The 20,606-nt window shown below is 42.3% G+C and overlaps 4 protein-coding genes, 1 long non-coding RNA gene and 1 other non-coding gene across 6 annotated transcripts in view; 2 read left to right on the top strand and 4 right to left on the bottom strand.

Moving 5' to 3' along the window:
- Nucleotides 1-894, bottom strand: part of LOC118432219 (E3 ubiquitin-protein ligase RNF170-like) — a 4,502-nt gene extending 3,608 nt beyond the window's left edge. The window contains exon 1 of the mRNA XM_035843747.1: nucleotides 728-894. Within this exon, the coding sequence (XP_035699640.1) occupies nucleotides 728-894 (167 nt within the window). The remainder of the gene's footprint in view (nucleotides 1-727) is intronic.
- A 2,482-nt stretch (nucleotides 895-3,376) lies between these two features.
- LOC118432526 (UDP-N-acetylglucosamine transferase subunit ALG14 homolog) lies at nucleotides 3,377-5,203 on the top strand (the record flags this gene model as incomplete). Its single annotated transcript, XM_035844136.1, is given in 3 exon segments — nucleotides 3,377-3,499; nucleotides 3,807-3,866; nucleotides 4,589-5,203. Coding segments are annotated over 3 exon segments (354 nt in total), but the record flags the coding sequence as incomplete, so codon positions are not given.
- A 1,656-nt stretch (nucleotides 5,204-6,859) lies between these two features.
- On the bottom strand, nucleotides 6,860-9,261 carry LOC118432654 (hepatitis A virus cellular receptor 1-like). Its single transcript, XM_035844291.1, has 4 exons — nucleotides 8,109-9,261; nucleotides 7,824-7,892; nucleotides 7,682-7,720; nucleotides 6,860-7,522 (listed from the first exon to the last, which is right to left on the bottom strand). Exons 1-4 carry the CDS (start codon nucleotides 9,188-9,190, stop codon nucleotides 7,471-7,473), a joined length of 1,242 nt encoding a protein of 413 aa, XP_035700184.1. The 5' UTR covers nucleotides 9,191-9,261; the 3' UTR covers nucleotides 6,860-7,470.
- Trnas-uga lies at nucleotides 7,134-7,215 on the top strand. Its single transcript has one exon. It is a non-coding gene; the product is annotated as a tRNA-Ser (tRNA).
- A 6,672-nt stretch (nucleotides 9,262-15,933) lies between the features above and the next one.
- On the bottom strand, nucleotides 15,934-16,693 carry LOC118431954. The gene is made up of 2 exons (XR_004833022.1): nucleotides 16,605-16,693; nucleotides 15,934-16,208 (listed from the first exon to the last, which is right to left on the bottom strand). It is a non-coding gene; the product is annotated as an uncharacterized LOC118431954 (long non-coding RNA).
- On the bottom strand, nucleotides 16,690-18,820 carry LOC118431953. The gene is made up of 4 exons (XM_035843401.1): nucleotides 18,648-18,820; nucleotides 17,589-18,357; nucleotides 17,081-17,155; nucleotides 16,690-16,977 (listed from the first exon to the last, which is right to left on the bottom strand). The coding sequence occupies exons 2-4, from the start codon at nucleotides 18,086-18,088 to the stop codon at nucleotides 16,935-16,937; spliced, it is 618 nt and encodes a 205-aa protein (XP_035699294.1). The 5' UTR covers nucleotides 18,089-18,357; nucleotides 18,648-18,820; the 3' UTR covers nucleotides 16,690-16,934.
- Between the last annotated feature and the right edge of the window lie 1,786 nt (nucleotides 18,821-20,606).

Here is a 20,606-nt window from a genome sequence, read left to right as displayed (position 1 = left end):
ATTTCTACAATTAGAGTTTAAACCACCAAACCACGAAGCCTGGTAGAGGCTAAGCTCTAATGGCCCTTGGCTTTCAACATGTAAATGATTTTTAGGAAACAACACTTGAGCTGGCGTGCAACGTACTAAGTAGATACTTTCGTTTAAGAGTTCAGTTAACTTAATGAGAACAATATATAGATGGAGGGTTTGTATTAAAAAGTACTAGATAAGCTCTTTCGCAGAGTTCACTGAGGGTCTGAATGGAGGGTCCTGACAACGCTTTACGTTAAATTCGGGACGGTCGACAACGCTTTACGTTAAATTCACGAAGGCCGGCAACGTTTTACGCTAAATTCAGAAAGGCTGGCAACGGTTTACGCTATTTAAAGATGTTGCCCAATTTTCCTGTCAAGCGTAAAGATGAACCACATACTAGAGTCGGCCTGAATGTTCTGTCTTGCTGTTTCTGTTATTGACTAAAATACAAATCAACGAGTAGATACATGTAGGTGTTGTTATGAACACACATAAGCCTACACAGGCTTTGACTCATTCTCTGCATTCTCAGGCATTCGGATGTAGGGATTGGGAGTGACCAAGTTAAGCCGGACAAGAAAATCCGGATACATAAAGAACAAGTTACAAATGTTACCGAATTGGTGTTACCGATTTAAACGTTCTGTAGAGTACGAAACTACTACAATGCAAACAAATAGTGAAGATAAACGTTTGACTGCAGTTTTACCTGTCAATGCCGAACAGCCCGTGTAGATTTAGATGGTCTGGTATGTAGGAAGTAGGACTCGGAGCTGCCTTTATGCCTAAAAACTGGTCAAACCGGTGATTATGAATCACGAATAAACAGACCGAATCACGAATGAACAGACTGAAGGAGACAATAGCCTTTTGCATATGTAACTATTGTAGTCTGTCCGTAATTAGATGGAAATTTTCAACAACTTAACGTATCTGGATAGTACTCGTGTTGAACATTTTCATGTCACACAGTGACGTTACACAGGCCACCAGAAAGTTAAACCCGAAATGATAGGCATGTTTTGATTTATGATATTGAGAAAACTGTGGCAGCAAGTGACCACTCGATGCACGGTTCAGTGTTTTGTGCAAGTAAATTACCAGTATTTGGTCACGGGGGGCATGACAATTAGGGGCAATTTTGGAAGAATGTTTATATAATGGCTGTAACCAAGAGACCCATTCAAGTAACAACCACCTGACGAAAAGAACAACTACCTAAGTACTTCATGCCCACAATAGAAGAAATAGCCAGCTTAGCTGTCAGTATACGCCTAGAAACAGCTCGTGCAGCCCTCCGAACTCTAGATGTAACCTGGGAGCACTGCCCGTGTTGTGTGTACGTGGTAACCTATGACTATGAGTCAGGGCTACACGCCAGTGACAGCCGCAGAATCCAGGTCCTGGAGATGAAGTGCTACAGAAAGATACTGCGAACTGACCATCGCATAAAAGACTCTCCTGCAACAGGGATAGAACTCTACCGACTACATCAAACCAAACCAAACGAATTCTGTTGTAAGAAATGTCGAGCCAGGATGTCATTATATCTTCGCTTGCAACTTTGCAATAATTGGACCCACAACATCTGGAACACCTTTGACTGTAAAGTTCTGGAAGGCTGGCAACACTCGACAGAGGCAGGGGCTGGGAAGATTTAAATTTTGACTCTCTGAAACACTATTTCCTGCATTTTGAGGGTAAATTTTCGCTGGCAGACAAAAGTTAAATGGCACGTCTAATTAAAGATTCCCAGGGATTTAGTGTAAGCTTTTGAGGGTGACGCCACACAACTTATTTTTGCCATGTCGAGCGCCGAAGGGGTGAGGCGTCGCAAGGGAAGTCCGGGAAAATTTTGAAATCCTGACCCCCTGAAACGCCGCGTCCTGAGTTTTTCTAAGAAAATTTTGATTTGATGGATATTATATAAAGCTAAATCTAATGACATTTCTATCAGCAAAAAAGGTGTTTGAAGTTGACACGTCACATCCCCAACATATTTTCAGCATTTCGAGTGCCAAAGGCACGAGGCGGCGCAACGGGAGGACCATGGAAATTTTGAAATCTTGAACCTCTAAGATGATATTTCCTGCATTTTGATAGGCAAATTTTGCTGCCAGACTATGCTAGCTACCTTCAATAACATTCCTATTAACGGCAAAAGGTGAGGGCGAGGCCCCCGATACATATTTTGGCTTGTCGATGACCGAATGTGAAAGGATTTGCAAGGGAAATTTTGAAATCTTGATCATCTGAAACGCAATTTCCCGTGTTTTGAGGGGCTAAATTCACTGGTAGACTACCCTTCGACTTATGAAATTTGGGAGACCAGGCTACGATTTACGGGTAATTTTTAGGCTAGATTACGCTTTACGTGAAATTTTTAGGCTAGATTACGCTTTACGTGAAATACACTGGCTACGCTTTACAGTCAATTTTCCATACTCACTACGAATTACGTGAAATAAAATAGCTTCCCTACGAATTACGCGAAATTAAAAGGCCTGCCTACGCCTTACGGAAAAGAGCATGCAGACCCTCATAGATGGAGGGTTTGTATTAAAAAGTACTAGATAAGCTCTTTCGCAGATTTCACTACTTTGAACTTTGAACTTTACTCATCACATTGTTAAAGGTGGCACAGGCAGTTGTACAACATACAGAATGTATAAAATAAAATAAATTATATACAGATAATCAAAAGGCTAAGTCTCGTCTGGACCATTGTCTCGACTTGCATAACAATGTCCGGAATGTCATGGCACCTGCAAAAGTTTTACGTTCTGGGACCTTCACCATTGAATTATTACCCAGAATTCCTGTCATCAGCACATGCATAGTAAACTCTGCGAAAAAGCATGTACCTAGCCTGGGTACCATCCGGAAAGTAGTTCGCTCCTGCGTTCATTATATACTATAAACAGTCGCTTCTAGCTCTGACATTCATTGTACACTATATACAGTCGCTTCTCTGTGTTTCCGTCTGGGAACGCGGACCATCTCAACGTTTGGAATCGTACAAAAAGTGGAAGCACGCGCTGATTGTCCCCTACTCATGAGCAAATTATGGAATGGGTTCAAACGCTCATTCGAACAGGTGTTCCAACACCGGAAAAGCCCTGCGTCCCTTTGTGCATGCAGGCGCCGGGCTGTTGTCATCGAACGAGTGCTCTAGAACTCATTCCTTACTTCGCTTATTAACTGACGTTACTACCAAAAGGTTTGAATGCGCACGTCTCCAGACGGATAGCAGAAGCGAACTAATAGGAGCGAACTACTATCCGGATGGTACCCAGGCTAGCATATACCTGCTTCACTTGACAAATTTGCACAACACTTTGATTTTGTATCACTGCAGTATGAGATACAAAAGGTACCCAGGAGTCGTGAGGTGGCCCAGTCGTGGCTGTCCACTGTCTTCACCACTTTATATGCAACACTTTACTCCTTCCCTATGGTTTTCAGAATATCCCCAGATCTAGTAAGTGGCATTTTGTCTACTGTAAGCATCTGACTTTGTAATCTTATTGTAGTGTGGAGATAAACGCAACTCGGTTTAATGTACTTCTAACTGGCTTTACAACAAGGTGGCGGAGAACATCCGGGACACTTCCCTCATTACCATATTGGTGATACAGTAGTGGTTCATTAGCATACCTCTGACGTCATAACATTACATAACATATCTGGCGTACATATGACATATTACTTTATTAGGACAGTGTTCTCTGTTTTCTCTGAATCCAAGGTAGGCAATCATAAATTTGTTGCCATATGTTTTTTTACAGATCCTTTGCAATGGCCCTGGAACCTGTATACCACCATGTGCTGCAGGACTTCTCATGACGGTGAGACATTTTACCAAGATCTGTTTCACTGAAAAATTTGGATCAGGCAAACAACCAATCACTGAAAGTATTTGGTGACAGGTACCTTGTCTGTAGATTATTATTATGTCCAATGTCAGTTGCCATGTTAAAGGCACCCAGAGCAGTTTTTTTAGTCTTTTCAAATTTAATTTTCAAGTCATTTTTACACACAGTAAGCTTACATAACACTTTATCATTGCATATCGACCTTTATTGAGCAAAGATGAGACGTCGCTGGGTGGTGAGAACGCATTGAAAATCTGAGCGCTGCACGTGCCATTATTTCAAATTTTCGGAACGCACGCGAACATGACCAATACGTCCCGAACGCTTCCGGAGATGTCGTCACTTGTTCGATTAAGGTTTCGATTTGCGAACGGGCGAATCAGATTCAATTCGCTCAATGACCTCATGCGTTCGAAAATCTCCGAAAATTACCGACGTGAAACCGTTAGTGGCTCGATCCTGTGCTGATTTATTGTAGGATATAATAAATCAAAGGGGTCTGTTTGCGGCATGTTTGTGCGTCCTTTTAAACGCTGAAAGTACGAAATAATGATAAAAATGTGCTAGTTTGTTGAAGTATATGTCAATATCGTACCGATTGTATCATCCAGAATATTTTTTATTTTAATGCACTAAAAACTGCTATGGGCGCCTTTAAAATGTACTTGAAGCAAACCTCTTCCCATCCCCCACAGTACTTGGGACTAAAGAAAGTCTCCCTGGTATACGTGGAGAGTATCTGTCGTGTGGAGACGCTGTCGCTGTCTGCTCGGCTGCTGTACTACCTGGCTGACCATCTCCTCGTCCAGTGGCCACAGCTACAGCAGAAGTTCCCGCGTACTACATACATTGGAAGGGTCATCTGAACAAATCGTCTGATTGGAATAGAATATAGAATAACACGCTTGCTGGGAATATCTACCAAAACATAAACAGATATGATATTGCAAAACGATTTGCCATTCACTGTAGGGACTAGATGATACGTCAATCCTGCAATAATAGTCTGCAAGAGTCTTTCAGTAGACTCTTACTTCTACTATGTTATGAAGACTAATGTTCTACAATAATGTGCACAAAGGCACTTTGTTTATCTTGATAATCAGTACTTTTACAGGTAAGACCTGAAGTGATTGGGAAAAGTCTGAGTAGGATTCTGTCTTAAGTTGTTGAACACAGCATTGACCGTCATGAATGCATTTCATCTGTGTTATTGGAATTTCTATAGTCTCAAAACCAGTTCCATGTAACCTAGCACAATGCTGAATTAATTACAAGTTTTTTAGCAATAAATGAACTCATAAATCCTACGTGTTCTCCAGTCTCAGATTTTTCTTCAGTCCAGGGAGATATTCTGCACTGCAGTTGGGGTTTGAATGGATAGGTTTGCTTTTCCTGGCCTTCTATGGTGTGAATTTTGCTTAATATATGCTTTCCCTCTCAGTCAGCCCTCTTCCCTTCTGCATTACTTGATAGTAAAAAGTAGATCATCCTTTTTACTCTATTCCATGTATACTTACTGCATGTTTAGGACTGTTCCAGGGAAAAAGGGCAATTGCATAAAGTATATATTTAGTTGCACGTTGTTGTTTTATGATATATTGATTTTTGATAACCTAATCTCCAAGAAATAGAAGGTCTTAGTTTTGTCTTTCTGGAACTTTTTTCCATTCTAACTTTCACAATAGTATCTTGGCATAGACACTTGTTTTTCTCCCTGCTAAATTTGTAAAGTCAAACGCGAAATTTAAAGCTACCACGCAAAACAAAACAAAACGGACGCAAAGTTTGGTTCTTCGATTCGCGCCATATTTGAAGTTAATCCGGGTAACATGGCGCGGAGTTGTGATAGTAGTTCTTTGGATATATATTTTCTTTTTTTTTGCAGTTTCATTGTTCCGTTCTTCTGGTTTGTTCGAAAGATGTGTTTCTTCGTTGTGCAGTGATTCATGGAAGACAGCTGAAACGGTAACAGGTACGTACATGAATCTCCTGATCTTGCGCTGACAACCGAGCACCTCGGGGCGCCATATATAGGGGAGGGGGGCGAAGTTGTCTGCTAAATTTCCGGAATTAGATGTTAACATGGTTTAAGTCTTCAGATCCTTTCTGACCATTGCGTACGTGATTTGCCCATTCCCGAAAATGATAGAATTGCGCATTTTACGTCTTGTAAAAGAAGTCTTATAGCGGTTGGAATTGGTACTGCAGCTTAGGCTGATGTACAATGAAATTTCTTACACTATTCTAACTTCTCAATACTTAATGTTCTGTCATCAACAATGAGGTTTGAAATTGAAATGATTTACACCTCTTTTATATTTACTTATCCATAGATACAATATTTTCTTTCTCACCTTGAAGGAAAGTCCAATGCAATTCGATATGAGCGCAAACTACTGCCGCTATAATACAGCCAGCGCTTCCGCCAAAGGCAAAGGCAAAGCATCAGATATAGGGCTGGGTACCGGTACAGAAAATCCAGGTCCAGTTCAGGTCCAGAGGATCAGGTCCAGGTCCGGACCTGAACCTGACCTGATTCAGTATGACTCATACCAATGGTCCATTTCACTACAAAGAAATCTGTTTGGTGGAGTATTAGACATAACACTGGCGTTTTAAAATACTACAACGCTAACTGCACCTGTACGATTGACTGTAAACATTGGTAGAAATTACTATAAACTCTACTCTACTTCACTCTTGTCATTTTCTTCCAACTGCAAGCGCCAAAACGTATGAATGCCTTATAAAATAATATGTTAATTTTCTAATCGGTCCAACATCCGGTCCACCTAATTTTTTCAGGTCCGGTTTTTCTGGACCGGTCCAATAAGAAAAACCGGTTTTGTACCTGTACGCTGTACCGATACCCAGCCCTAATCAGATATATTTGTTAACATTTCAGGAAGCTTGAATGGAAAATGTATTCTTCTATAGAGAAAAATGGTTAATAGATGGATAAATCTATGTAAGGGATTTTAAAGTCCTGTTGACAAACGTACGAACAAACCAATGATGAAAAGACAAACTTCATTGTCACGATATCTTCTCAGATGGACACAATGAACAATAAATGAATGGCTAAATATTAGATACAACCAAAAAAAGTTACAGAATTGTCAGAATATAAGGACGCTTTGCATCAGAATGTATACATCACGTACATTTTGAAACTTTGGTGTTGATACAAATAGTCTGACAGTGGGGGACGTCTAAGATCTGTATAAGATCATCCAGGTTGTCGTGGCCGAGTGGTTAAGGCGATGGATTTGAAATCCATTGGGGTTTCCCCGCGCAGGTTCGAATCCTGCCGGCAACGATTGCTTTTTTTCCATAAAAATGACAATTTTTTGGTCAAACTTACTGAATAAGGGAAGCTGCTTGCCGCCCGGAGCCTGGCATGTTCTTGACAACTTGCTATAATCCTATAGACCCAAACAACATGTTGCAACTGGTACTTGAATAATGATTTCCAGAAAGGCTGACAATATTCTGCCATGCCCTTAACGTATAGGATAACTTTACGCCCCCGTCCCTTAAGAAAAGAAGAAAATGTGGTTGGACGTCCTAGACGCTAGGCGGTGCTGAAATCATCTACAATCTGCATGGCCCTGGCATCCTCAGCCCTGTGGAGAAATAACATTTCACTCATGAAGATATTCATTTATTCAAGTAGGTGAATGAATTACTAAAGCGACTCCAAAGTCAAAGCATATGGCTAACTATGTATTTTCTTTGTTATGTTTATGGACACTATTATATTTATCAAAGAATGAAGCACGTACCTCTCGTACATCGGATTCTCCACAGCCAGATCGTCGGATCTGTAGCAGACAAAAGCATGACCTTGTAACTCATACTTCTATTGTTAAGAAACTTTTCTATCTTAAGAGAAAGCTACCAAATACTAGTGCATGTACTACTTACCCCATGTCTCCCATCTTCACAGTCTCTCCATAATCATCCATCAGGAGAAGTTCAGATGGCTTCCTAGACCTGGAATATGGAGTCAAAGTGGATCATTGTTAGAGGTATATAATCATAAGTATAGCAGCTTACAAAGCAATGTCCACGCCAGAATCATACATGTTCCGCTTGTTGTTGGTATCCAGACCCTGCCTTCGGAAGGGAACATGGGTAAGTCTTGCATGACTTGCTACCAAAACTATAGCACAGATTAGCTTACTGCAACAATTTACTAGACCTACGCACCTTCTCCTCTTGTACAAGACGACTCCAATGACAACAGCCAGCAGCACAGCTGCGCCCCCTGCCCCTGCAGCTACATAAATGGTCGTCATATTTGAGGTGTCCAGGTCAGACAGACCGTCAGGTTTCTCGTTCTTGGCTGCAGTTGTGTCAACTTGGCTTACAGTTCTTTTCACGGTTGACACGAACTCTGTGTTAGTCACAGAATCGGGTTTATTAAACGTACCCCTGGTTGAAACGGCTTGCGTGATTATGGTCAAAGGACCTGATGTTGTTTTACGCGATACCGTGCTTTCATGGTATTTTGTGGTTGACCTCGTTAAGGGTTCCGAGCCCGTTGGAGCTGTCGTAGACATAACAGTGGGTGGATATGATTTGTCAGGGATTGAAGTGGTGGTCAAAGTAGAGCCTGGGGCGTCTGTTAATGTGACAGTTGAACCCTGGATAGAGGCGTTCGGCAACGCAGTTGTATCCGGACGCGACGTAATCGTTAGATCAGTAGTTGAAGCCGTCACTGGTGTCGTGGGTAATGTCGTGGCTGTATTTGGATTTGAGATGGTGAGCGGCATGCTTGTTCCATCCGGAAGTGTCGTAGTCGGTAACGCGATGGTTGTATCCGAGGTTGTAGTCAGAAATGTGGTTGCCGTATCATGTATAGTCGTTGAGAGAGTGTTGGTTGTATCCGTTATAAAGATTGACAATGTTGTCATTATATTCAGGGTTGAAGCAGTCGGTAGCGTGGTAGTTGTAGATGGAAGTGTCGTTGGTGATGACATGGTCGTATCTGGATGTGAAGTGGTCGGCAATATGATAGTTGGTTCGATGGTTGGCAATGTGGTGGTTGTATCTGGAATAGTGGTTGGCAATGTGGTGGTTGTATCTGGTATAGTGGTTGGTAATGCCGTGGTTGTGTCTGGGATAGTGGTTGGTAATGCCGTGGTTGTGTCTGGGATAGTGGTTGGTAATGCCGTGGTTGTATCTGGGATAGTGGTTGGTAATGCCGTGGTTGTGTCTGGCATAGTGGTTGGTAATGCCGTGGTTGTGTCTGGCATAGTGGTTGGTAATGCCGTGGTTGTGTCTGGCATAGTGGTTGGTAATGCCGTGGTTGTATCTGGTATAGTGGTTGGTAATGCCGTGGTTGTGTCTGGGATAGTGGTTGGTATTAAAAGTCGGTTTCGGCTGCCTAGTGGTTGGCAATGTGGTGGTTGTATCTGGGATAATGGTTGCTAATGTCGTGGTTGTATCTGGCATAGTGGTTAGCAATGTGGTGGTTGTATCTGGGACAGTGGTTGGTAATGTCGTGGTTGTATCTGGGATAGTGGTTGGTAATGCCGTGGTTGTGTCTGGGATAGTGGTTGGTATAAATGTAGTGGTTGTGTCTGGGATAGTGGTTGGTAATGCCGTGGTTGTGTCTGGGATAGTGGTTGGTAATGTCGTGGTTGTATCTGGCATAGTGGTTGGTAATGCCGTGGTTGTGTCTGGGATAGTGGTTGGTAATGTCGTGGTTGTATCTGGCATAGTGGTTGGTAATGCCGTGGTTGTGTCTGGGATAGTGGTTGGTAATGTCGTGGTTGTATCTGGCATAGTGGTTGGTAATGCCGTGGTTGTGTCTGGGACAGTTGTTTGCAATTTGGTGGTTGTATCTGGGATAGTGGTTGGCAATGCGGCAGTTGTTTCCGGAAGTGGTGTCGTTGGCAATGTCGTCGTTGTTTCGGGAACAGTGGTTGACAATGAGGTGGTTGCATCCGGAAGTGACGAGGTTGGCAGCGATGTGGTTGTGCTCATCACTGTAGTCGCTAGAGTCGTAGTTTCTGGTAAACCTGGCAGGAAAAGAGAATGTCCAAAGCTGTCAAATGGCCTAAAAAATCTAGATCTAGATGTTTTACAGAATGATAGCCATGCAGTCATGACGTTACATCATTTGCTTAGTATATTCTAGCTATGATAATTCTTCGTATTGTGCACACCTGCACATCCTAATAGCTCTATCCTTAGACGGATGGATCCCTTCCAGGTCTTGGGCTTGATCCGGAAATATCTAGCGACGATAGGAGGGTCAAAACTGTGGTCTGCCGCGTTATGGCTTTCCGGTCGAGAGATCTGTAAGAAACGAAAAGGCATCTTTTGTCGTCAATTCTTTAGATCTTCAGTTTTAATGGCAATATTACATCAATAAGTGATTCAAGCATTCCCCGTATCTAGAGTTGACATTATGAAAATATTAATAGCAATGGTAAATACAGTAGACCCTACTTACCGTGCTTTCTCCGTCAGGATTGCTGTATGTCTGCCACACCGCCGTGGTGTCGTCTCGGTAATTGACGACAAAAGTCCTGACGAAGTTGTTAGTGTTGTGCCCTTGAGAGATCAAGTTCGTGATGGTAGTCCTCTCCAGAAGGTCAACTTGGAACCACTGGTTTCCGTTGTTGTATCTAGATCTGAAGCAAGAGGTTCGCAGATTAGGTCCATATATTATTTCATTGAATCAAATGCTCCCCTCTCCGATCATTTATTGTTTGAAGTTTCCAGCTAGCAATGCACAGAGTTTCGAGAGATGAACGTTTTGAGATCGTGAGCAATGGCTGTTAACGTTCTGGCACCTTTTTTACTAGAATGAGTGTTGTATCATACCATTCACATACATGACACTAGTCCAAGGTCGAGTTTAGCATACCTCCAAGGCCATCTGCCGTACAGCCGCCCTGCTCCATTTGCAGGGTTAAATCTGTTGTCGTCAGTGTTGAAAACCGTGGATGCCGTCAGTTGGGCATTGGTGATCCTGCCGTCCTCTATGCCGAGTGGACCGTCACATGTGCCGGTAGGGGCTGACATGGACACAAAATTAATGTTATTAATTGCGTGCCAACCCCTGAGATCAACACCTATATACTATTCTTGAAAATACGGAAAGTCGTTTTAAAGACGTCAGGACAAAACAGACTTTTCTTGTCTCAATCTTTCCACGTGTAATCTGTAATCTAGTTTGCCCAAAGGACAAAGGACCAGAAGTCAGTAGCGAAGCAATGTAATTGATAATAAGTCTTACATTCGCATCCCTGCAGCTCTATTTTGATCCGGAAGCTATCACCGTAGTAGGACACTGGCCTCAAGCGGACGTATCTGAGGAACACGGCGGGCTCGAAGTTGTGGAGAACGGTTGCTCTATGATCGCTCGGCCGGATAAAAACCTGAAAAAAAGGTTTGATTTAAGAACATGTACATGTCTCGTGCTCAAGAGCCTGAGCTGTATAGCTGGCGCAGTGTTTTACTCGATTGAATGATAAATCTATTGCCTATGCCCAATCTCAAGCAACAACAAAAACAATTTTTTTTTTTAAATCTAGCACTCTTGTGTCTACGCACACTTCACTTACCACATTCTTTCCAGTTGTGGCGTTTTGGTAAGTTTTCCAGTTTCCTAACGGTTCCTCCCTGTACTGCACCCTGAACTCCTTCGCGGATGCACCGCTACCTCCCTGGGTCTGCAGGCCGGTCAGTAACGTGGTGTTGTACAGAGAGACCTAAGAGGACAGTGGTAGGTGTGTGAGCTGATTTACTCATCATGCGTAAAAATTAGTATTTATATGTTAACATTTAGCGATGAAATGTCCGACGCCCTGTTAAAAAGAGCTGACCTTGGCCTCACATTTCATTATTAGTCTGTGACGAGAGGGTAACCTCTGGCGACAGACTTTTAGTTTTGTCACGTTTACGCGCGTTCGCATCTATATCTGTATGTTCCCGCTGTCTGAATCCTATGTGGTTTGGTAGGTCCTCTGTACTGAGGTTGACGATGATGCACGTGGGTTTTTTTGTGGCGGCAGGTGGTTTTATTATGGATGTTATAAAAATACTGTAATTCACTTTGTCTTCTCGGTACCAAACTTTCACGGTCTGAGAAAATCTAACTTGTTCTCAGAACTAAATGTTCACTGTCACGGCAAGTGCACATACAAAAAAGCCTGTGAATTATTTGTTATCAGTAATGATAAGTTCACGTTACAGTCGTCACCGTGAAAACCGTGAACATAACAGTACATTGAAAAAATCAGGAATTACAGTAACACCCCTACAAAATGTTCGTCTTCCGGTGTGTTGGTCCAGATCCCCTGTATATGGGTCATGCGGTAATTGATATTGTCAAGCAGATACGTGGTTTTATCTGATCGTCAAAGTTATTCGCGTTCGCATCTGCACATGCATGTTCCCGTTGTCGCATAGGTACGTTGTTTGGCAAGTCTTCTGCACTGAGGTTGACGATGATGCACGTTGTGTTTTTTTCACGGCTGTTGGTTTTATTATGGATGTATAAAAATATCACCCCTGCCATTTGTTCGTCTTGCGGTGTTTTGGTCCAGGGCCGCTTTGACAGTTGTTCCCCTTTCTCGAAATATGTTGGATTATGATTTTACCCAAGGACGTTACATCTTGTTTTACCATACACACAAGTTGACAGTTGTTCACCTTGAACGAAATATGTCAACATCTGTGACCAGCTGTTCATGTTGTCAACAGCTGCGACCAGCTGGTCATGATATGTTTGACAACTTTTGCTTCGATCTACTTTGAATATGACAGTATCACCTATTTATGGTAATTTCATGTAGCTGCGGACCAATTTCCATTTACGTTTTAAAGGAATATGGTTGGTACTTTTATTTTGAAAATGCTGTCTTCATATATACTTGTACCGTCAGCCTCTTGTTATGGTTGTCATAATTTCAGAAATCAAAGTTTGCCAAGACTAGCCTAAATAGACAAAGCTGGGTGAACGCACTACAGGATGAAGCGTGTAAGCCATATTATAAATTATAAAATTACGTCAAGGTCCTGTTCCGTGCTTCATACTTATTACGTCCATAACAGAAACATGTTAGTACTTGGTGCGTTTGTCAGTCTGCCTGTCGGTCTTGTAGCACTTGTAGGTGTGTCTTCTGTGAACGTGCCTGTGTATTAGACCATCCGGTTACTTATCGTCACCATAACTTTAGACTTTGACCACATGTTATCTCACAATCCATACCTGTCTCTAACATAGATTCACATGACACAGACATATTAAGCAACTTTGAATAAAACGATATAGTTAACACCGTGAAAAGAATCATTATAGGATATAAGCACAACGTCACACACCAAAGAAGACAAAACAAGCAACATATACCAGACCGACGTCACAGACTATGTTACCTTCGGTCACTTGTTGTAGACATTAAGTTCATCAAGTCAACAAACCATGCATATGCTAAACGACTGTAGCTACAGTTTGATTTTCAGGCTTATATCTAGACAATATATTACAAATGGAAGACACTAGTTAGCGCCCAGTAAACAAAGATAGGTATCATATGGGTATCTTACGGCGCGGGTAGTATGGCCAATGCATAAGCTTGTCATTGGCAATTCTTAACATTCTTCTCGTACCTCACATAATCGAAGAGAACAATGTCTCACCTGAAACCAGTTAGAAGTTCCCGCGCCGGCTGGCCTCCATGCCCAGCCGCCATTCAGTCGGCCCGCCCCGTTAGCCGGGTTGTTGTTATCAGAGAAGGAAGAGTAAGCGGACAGCTGAGTGTTCAGGATGCGGCCGTCCTCCATCCCCAGTGGGGCCGTGCAGGACTGGTCCACCTCTGTAGAACAAGTTTTTAAGTTCGCGGGGGTTCATTTTCACGGTAGCAGAAAAATGGCGATGTTTCGGTAGCGTCATAGACTGTAGTCACATACTATAATGGAAAATGTCCGTGGTGGTTTTAACTTGAGTTCGCATTGAAGTAGCCACCGCGAAAATCGTGAACATAAAACCACCCAGTAAAACCTAAAAAGATACACAAAAACGTACCGGGCATCAATTTTGTGGAAATGTATTGCAAAAATTAGAAATGATTTTATCATAGGAAAATCATCTAAGATCTCAGTAGGAAAGAGCATTGTTTATTCAATTGTAATACTACATGTTATAGTACTTAGTCTTTATAATTAGTATCCCATCATGGGATTTGCTGCATTTAGCCCACATGGGCAGGAACATGCAAATAAAGATCATTCAATTATGCGCGTATGCTATTCTATCACCACTTCAACCGTGATAATACTGTAAATACATTTAAGTTCGCGGGGATTTAATTTCGCGGTAGCGGGTAAAAGGACTTTTCGCGGTGGATTTAATTTCGCTGTAACAACATCTAGACTGCAGTCTAATACAATAATAGAAAAATGTTCGCGGTAGTTTTAAGTTCGCGGTGAAGTGGTCACCGAGAAAACCGCGAACATTAATCCACCGCGAACATTTCTGCATTTACAGTATCATGGAATGTGTTGTAATTAGCTACTAGTATATGGCTACAGAAGACGTCAGACAAAAATAGATAGGCTTATTATAAAATGAAGGTGAGGAATATAGTTACCTGTAGCAGACATGATTTCAATCGTGGTGACGAAGAACATCACCAAGGCAACGGCGTTTGTTGCCATGACGACCTGATAGTCTCCTCGTCCTTCAAAACGTGTAAAATAGAGTAAGATAGGACACGGCCCACGATATGTTTATTGACATGACATTTGATGACTATAGCTAGTTACAAAGTTTATGTAAATAGGTCACATTATTTGGTGTCAATTGCTGTCGAGCGCCCCGCCGACCTTTGACTTGTTTTTCAAAGCCCCTAAGCTTCTTATCATTCACCTTTGGTCCGGGGTATGGTGACCTCTATTTAGATTAAACCAGATCTAGATGAACATTTTACTTTGAGTTGAAATGACTAACATGATTGTGTTTTGCTCATTCAACTATATATAGTGGTGATCATAGTTATGATGGGAAAGCGCAAAAGTTCGAATTACTTTATCACAAGCACAGACGTTTAAATGATAAGATAAAGGCGATGATACTTGGTGAACTTTTGTTCAACTGTTACCTTTATTGTACGACTTGGAAGCAAGAAGACATCAAAACGTCCACAAGAATAGTTTTTAGTGAAAAGTTTCCAACTTTGTTATAACCGTTTTCGTGAACCCTTACCCACGTTACAGACTTAAGTACTGAATGATCGTTACGAGCATTGGCATGCATCAAAAGTGCACGATTCGTACTCACAGTAAACTGCTGGTCCATAGACTGCACTTCTAGTCTGGATATATTACAGCTATATGCACTAGCCTGTGTTAGTGTTCCTCTCCTGCTTAGTACTGCTGCATCACCGTTGAAGGGTGTTTGAACTATATCTCTTGGCAAATACTAGTAAACTGCGCCCTGACTAGTCACTGACCTGACCAAAATATCACATTGATAACCATGTTTGCCATATCGACCCAATCACTACATGTTTACAGCAGAATAGTTCAAACATCTGATTTTCAGGGGAACAGTAAAGGTGTTATAGGTGGATAGAAACTGAAGGGAATGCAACCGGGGAAGCGGCCCGGTTCGTAAACGTACAATACATTTAGTTTGCACACCCTGGTTGGGGTGTTGGTTGGTTTAAACAACGACATGGTATTCTTATTATCTTCTCCCGAGCATAAAAGATTCCCTTCTTTTTTATAGTACTAGTAATTAAGCCAAGGGGGTTGAAATCCTTGGTTTGAATTAGGCTATGCGTACTTCCACGAGTGATTGAGACATTTTTAATGGAACAAAGTGGCATTTATCTGATAACTCCAGTAGTTCTCTATGGTCTGTTGTGTCACTGTATAGCAGGGGTAATAACACTTTGAATTGTACTTCTGTACTCTGCATAGTGGAAATCATCACCTTGAATTGCCTATTGTATTGTATATTGCCTAAATTTTTGACACTTCAGTATATGACGAAGAACGAGCAACACAAGAATCGGATACAAGAGACAAAAATCCTTTATTAGTAAGAAACACCACCGGCAAAGAAATGCTAAGTTACAACGGTTACAAGTACACTGTCCACAGCAGGATAAAATCTATTTATTTTCCAGTTTCTATAGCGTCTGATATGCCAGGTTCTCTGCATCTGCATCGTTACCCAGTAGACCTCTGGTCGATTCGGTTACACTGAGTGGTGGGAAAATAAAATAAAGAAATGATTGAAGAGTCGATGAAGTCATTCAAGTCAGAGACCCACTTAAAGTCCACCTTCTTCTTCTTCTTCTTTCATACTGCCTAGCCTCAATTTTTGAGATTATTGGCAGACTACGCATGGGTTAATTACAATACAAGTGACCGGTACAAATAGACATGGGAGATCATGGGAAAATGAAGGAAAAATGCTATGGGAAATGAAAACAAACTGATTTTCTGTGTGCAAAAGACAGGACAGGTGAATTAAGTGGGTTAATAGAACACATATTTACATATATACAAGACGTGTGGGGGTGGCTCAATGCAGCAGGGTCCTCCCCAGCTCAGTTTTGAACTGGGAGAGAGACCCCGCCTCCGCCACACCAGGCTCAAGTTCATTCCACTCTCTAATGGTCCGAGGGAAGAACCAGAGCCTGTAGAAGTTGTTTCTGCTCGCGATGGCCTGCAAACCTTAAACCTTGATACCTTGTTGCAGGAGAACTAAGTGCAAGCCGATATTACAGAATGTCTTTGAAATTGTGGAGACGATAGGCCTTTCGACAGTGTTCGAAGCTGAACAAATGTAACATCCCCTAAACCCACATGGACGGCATGCCATTCCACAATTCATTTTGTTTTTCTATTCGAGAACAACAGAAAACTAATGAGACTGGGGATGTCATCCATAGAATGAAATCTGTGTATCCTAACGAGAACAAAATTCAAATACATAGACAACAACAGAATGAAAGACAGGTCAAAAAGACGAAGCGGGAGTCTAACTTAAGAACCAATTTGGTCTTACTTTTCATTTGTAGGATTATCCGCTGCGTCTATAAACTCCCTGTGTTTGGCAGAGAAAAAAGATAAATGAATGTGCGCATTGTACGAGCAAACAGACGACAAAGGATCAACATCATAAGTGATTAAAATGACTTGTTGTTTACCCCATGTTGTGGAGAGGAGAACTGCTGTCTATGTTGAATTCCTCCAGAAGTATGATTCGGTCAGTCCCACTAGACCTATAATAATAAACATGATTATCATTTTGATAACATATACTTGTAGCACTTATCGTACAGAATCAATTTTGCAGAATGTGTCAATCCTTCCCAACTCCTGCCTGGTCACATTTCCACACCGGCGCCCGACCAGGCAGTTTGGGGGAACATAAATTATGACATAAAAGACAACAAAACAAAAAAGGTTTTTAAAAAAGTCACGAACATCAGTTGTGAATATCTCTTGATGCAAATATTTCGGCCTCGGTATGGAAATATGACCTTTCCAGCAATTTGATCCATTACTGACGTCATGTGAAGGTAAGGTTACATGTCACAGGTGTATGGGTCATTATTTCTGAAGAAGGCTGAATGATCGGTCAGAAATTATAATAACAAAGCTTCTAAGCATAAACTCATCACAAATGGAGTGATATGAATATTAGTTACTCACCTCTTCGCTCGCGAGCAGGCCACAAGTGTAATAAAGCCAGCGAGAACAGCGACGCCCCCTATCACCCCAACAGTGATGTACAGAATCTGGGCACTTCTCTGTTTGTCTCTTTTCTCAGTACTTCTAAACTCATCCGTTTTGTTTAACGACTTTCCAGTCATCGTTTTTCTTTCGGTAAAAGTCAATTGTGTCGTGCCATCATTGATGGATTTTTCTGTTGTTATTTTCCTTGTTGTATAGTCTTGACGCTCTCTTGTAGAGCTTTTGAAAGTGGAAGTTGGCATATATACGTCTTTTGTAATTGTTCCTTTGGTCGAAACTTTAACTATTGGAGACATTGTCTTCTTCTTTGGTGTTGATTTTGTTGGTAATGTTGCAGAGTGAAAGATTGTCGATGCAGTTACAGAGTGAAAGATTGTCGAAGCAGTGCTTGATCTTGCTGTTTCTCCTGTTGTCCGCGAATCAGTGACTCTCAGTGTGGTAGTGGTAGACTCCGTCATCGATGCTTTCGTAGTAGATCTTGTCACAGGTTGTGCAGGTACCGTGGTTTTTCGAGCTGTAGAAGTCGATTGTGAAGGAGAAATTTCATCAGGAGGCACCACCGTGGTGAGGGCGGTAGGTAGAGCCGTTTGCGCAGCCGTTGTATGCAGGTCTGCACTCGCCGTGGATGTAGTTGTCGGTGTAGAAGTTGATGACTGGCTTCTACTGACCAGTGACGTCACGTGAGACTCTGTGGTTGCCAATGGCAACGGGGTTGGTTTCCATCTACCTGAAGATTAAAAAAGAATGTAACGAAGATGAAAACATGTTCTTGTCATATGTCTCCTTTGAAATCTAATCTTGTTGAAATGTAAATGATTTGATACCACTTTCTTTTTCGTTGATCGAAGCTAAGAAGAAACCAGACATCTAAATTTTATCTACATCTACACTATACTAGACAAAACCCCCGCCCAAGTTTTCTGTAGCATTGACTTCCACTAGGTGTTGTGATAATGCACTTCATTCTACGGCTGTTTTAGGACTGTTTAGACGTTATAATGTACACGTTAAACACACCTGTGCACCCTAACACCTCCAGTCTGAGTCTCGGCGGGCCGTCCGGCAGGAATTCTGGGTAAAACCGCAGATACCGCGTCACGACGGGCGTGGCTAGGGTATGTCTGACCACGTACCCGCGATCTTGGTTCCCATCGTAGACCTGAAAAAAAAAACCAGAAAGTTTCTGTAATTCATGGACGCTTTGCATTTCAGCTGTAGGTCCAAGTAAGACTGTTCTTCTTCAGGTTCTGTTTTGAGGACAGTGGGGTTTGAATGAAAGTGATCTTGATACCAGTTGTAGCTTCGTCTTCGTTACCCTCGAAAAACCCTACTGGGGTGTCGCTGAGGGGGGGGGGGGTGTCTTGCGGATTAGGGCAAGTGAAGGCCAGCCAAACTGGCCTTAAAGGCCTCGACTGACGGGGCCTGGGCAGTGTGCCCCGGCAGCCTGTTCCACTCGACAACCGTGCGAGGGAAAAAAGAAAATTTGAAGCAGTCTCTTCTAGCTGTGATTAACTGGTATAATTAAACATGTGACTTCCTCTGGTTCTGCGTTGGGCTGGTTTAAGGTACTGGGTAAAAGGAATTTAATGATACCATTCAAAATTTTGTAAAAAGTGATTAGGCGGGCATCTCTCCTTCTGCCAGCGAGGAGTGGCCACTGTAGGCTCTTGAGCATTTCTGATACACTACTGGTTCTGCGATAATCGTTGACGGTCACCCTCGCAGCTCTACGCTGCACTCTTTCTAGTGCCTGGGCCCCACTGATAGTATGGGGGTCCCACACTGTTGCACTGTACTCCAAGTGTGGGCGCACCAACGCCTTATAGCATGTTGATTTGACCCGTGGAGGACAGTGCTGTAGGTTGCGACGTATGACCGCCAGTATCCTATTCGCTTTACCAGTTGCGTATCTTTATATGTGTGTCCCATTTCATGTCAGTCATGAGATAGTTGTACACCAAGATATGGGTGGGTTTTAACACTTGTGAGGTTTTCGGAGCAAAGGACATATTGTGAAATAATTGGCTTACGTTTGTGGGATATATGAAGAGTGTGGCACTTCGATGGATTAAAGGACATTTGCCATTGGTTTTGCCAATGAGTCAGTGCGTCAAGGTCAGATTGTAAGCCTTGTACATCACTGGGGTTATCAATAATACGACAGCTCTCAGAGAAACTAATGTAACGGGGGATTTCCCTATAGAGAATTTCCAACAAACAGTGGCCATGTACTGCTACGGCTTAACGTCCCAACCAAACGACTACGACAATTCCAGAAGTGGTCATATTGGGTATTAAGAGACAACAATCGGGATACGACCTCGAAACTTCTTGGTCCTTAATAAGCAGGGTCGCTAACCAATGGACTGCACACGCTACAACTAACTAGAAAGGTAATATTTGCAAGCACATACAGAATGTTACCTTCACATGTTGTAGTCTAACACTGGCAACTGTTTTGTTCATTCTTATTTGAACACGTTTCTAAATGTAGTGACCCGAGCCCCTCTATTTCACGGTAACATAACTAGAAAGGTAATACAGTCAAACCTGTACAGAGTCAAACCTCTACAGAGGGGCCACCTGTCCATAGTGGCCACTTTTTGTCGGTCCCTTGGGTATTTTATCTACAAGTTGCTACCTCTATACAGAGGCCACCTGTCTATAGTGGCCACATTTGGGCCGGTCCCTTGAGTGGCCACTATAGACAGGTTTGACTGTATTTGCAAGCACATACAGAATGTTACCTTCACATATTGTAGTCTAACACTGGCAACTGTTTTGTTCATTCTTATTTGAACACGTTTCTAAATGTAGTGACCCAAACCCCTGTAGATCTGACATTTGCTACATTATGTAACCGAACACCACATGGTGCCTGCTACTTTACCGGTTACCATGGTGACAGCCGTCTGGTCCAGGTCGTTGACCTTAATTGTGCGGAGGAGAAGAAGAAACAAAGGCAAAACCGATATG

Source organism: Branchiostoma floridae, chromosome 15 (genome assembly GCF_000003815.2).
Source record: "Branchiostoma floridae strain S238N-H82 chromosome 15, Bfl_VNyyK, whole genome shotgun sequence".
Classification (NCBI taxonomy): Eukaryota; Metazoa; Chordata; class Leptocardii; order Amphioxiformes; family Branchiostomatidae; genus Branchiostoma; species Branchiostoma floridae.
Note: the sequence above shows the minus strand (reverse complement) of the source record. Positions and strands in the feature narration are given on the sequence as shown.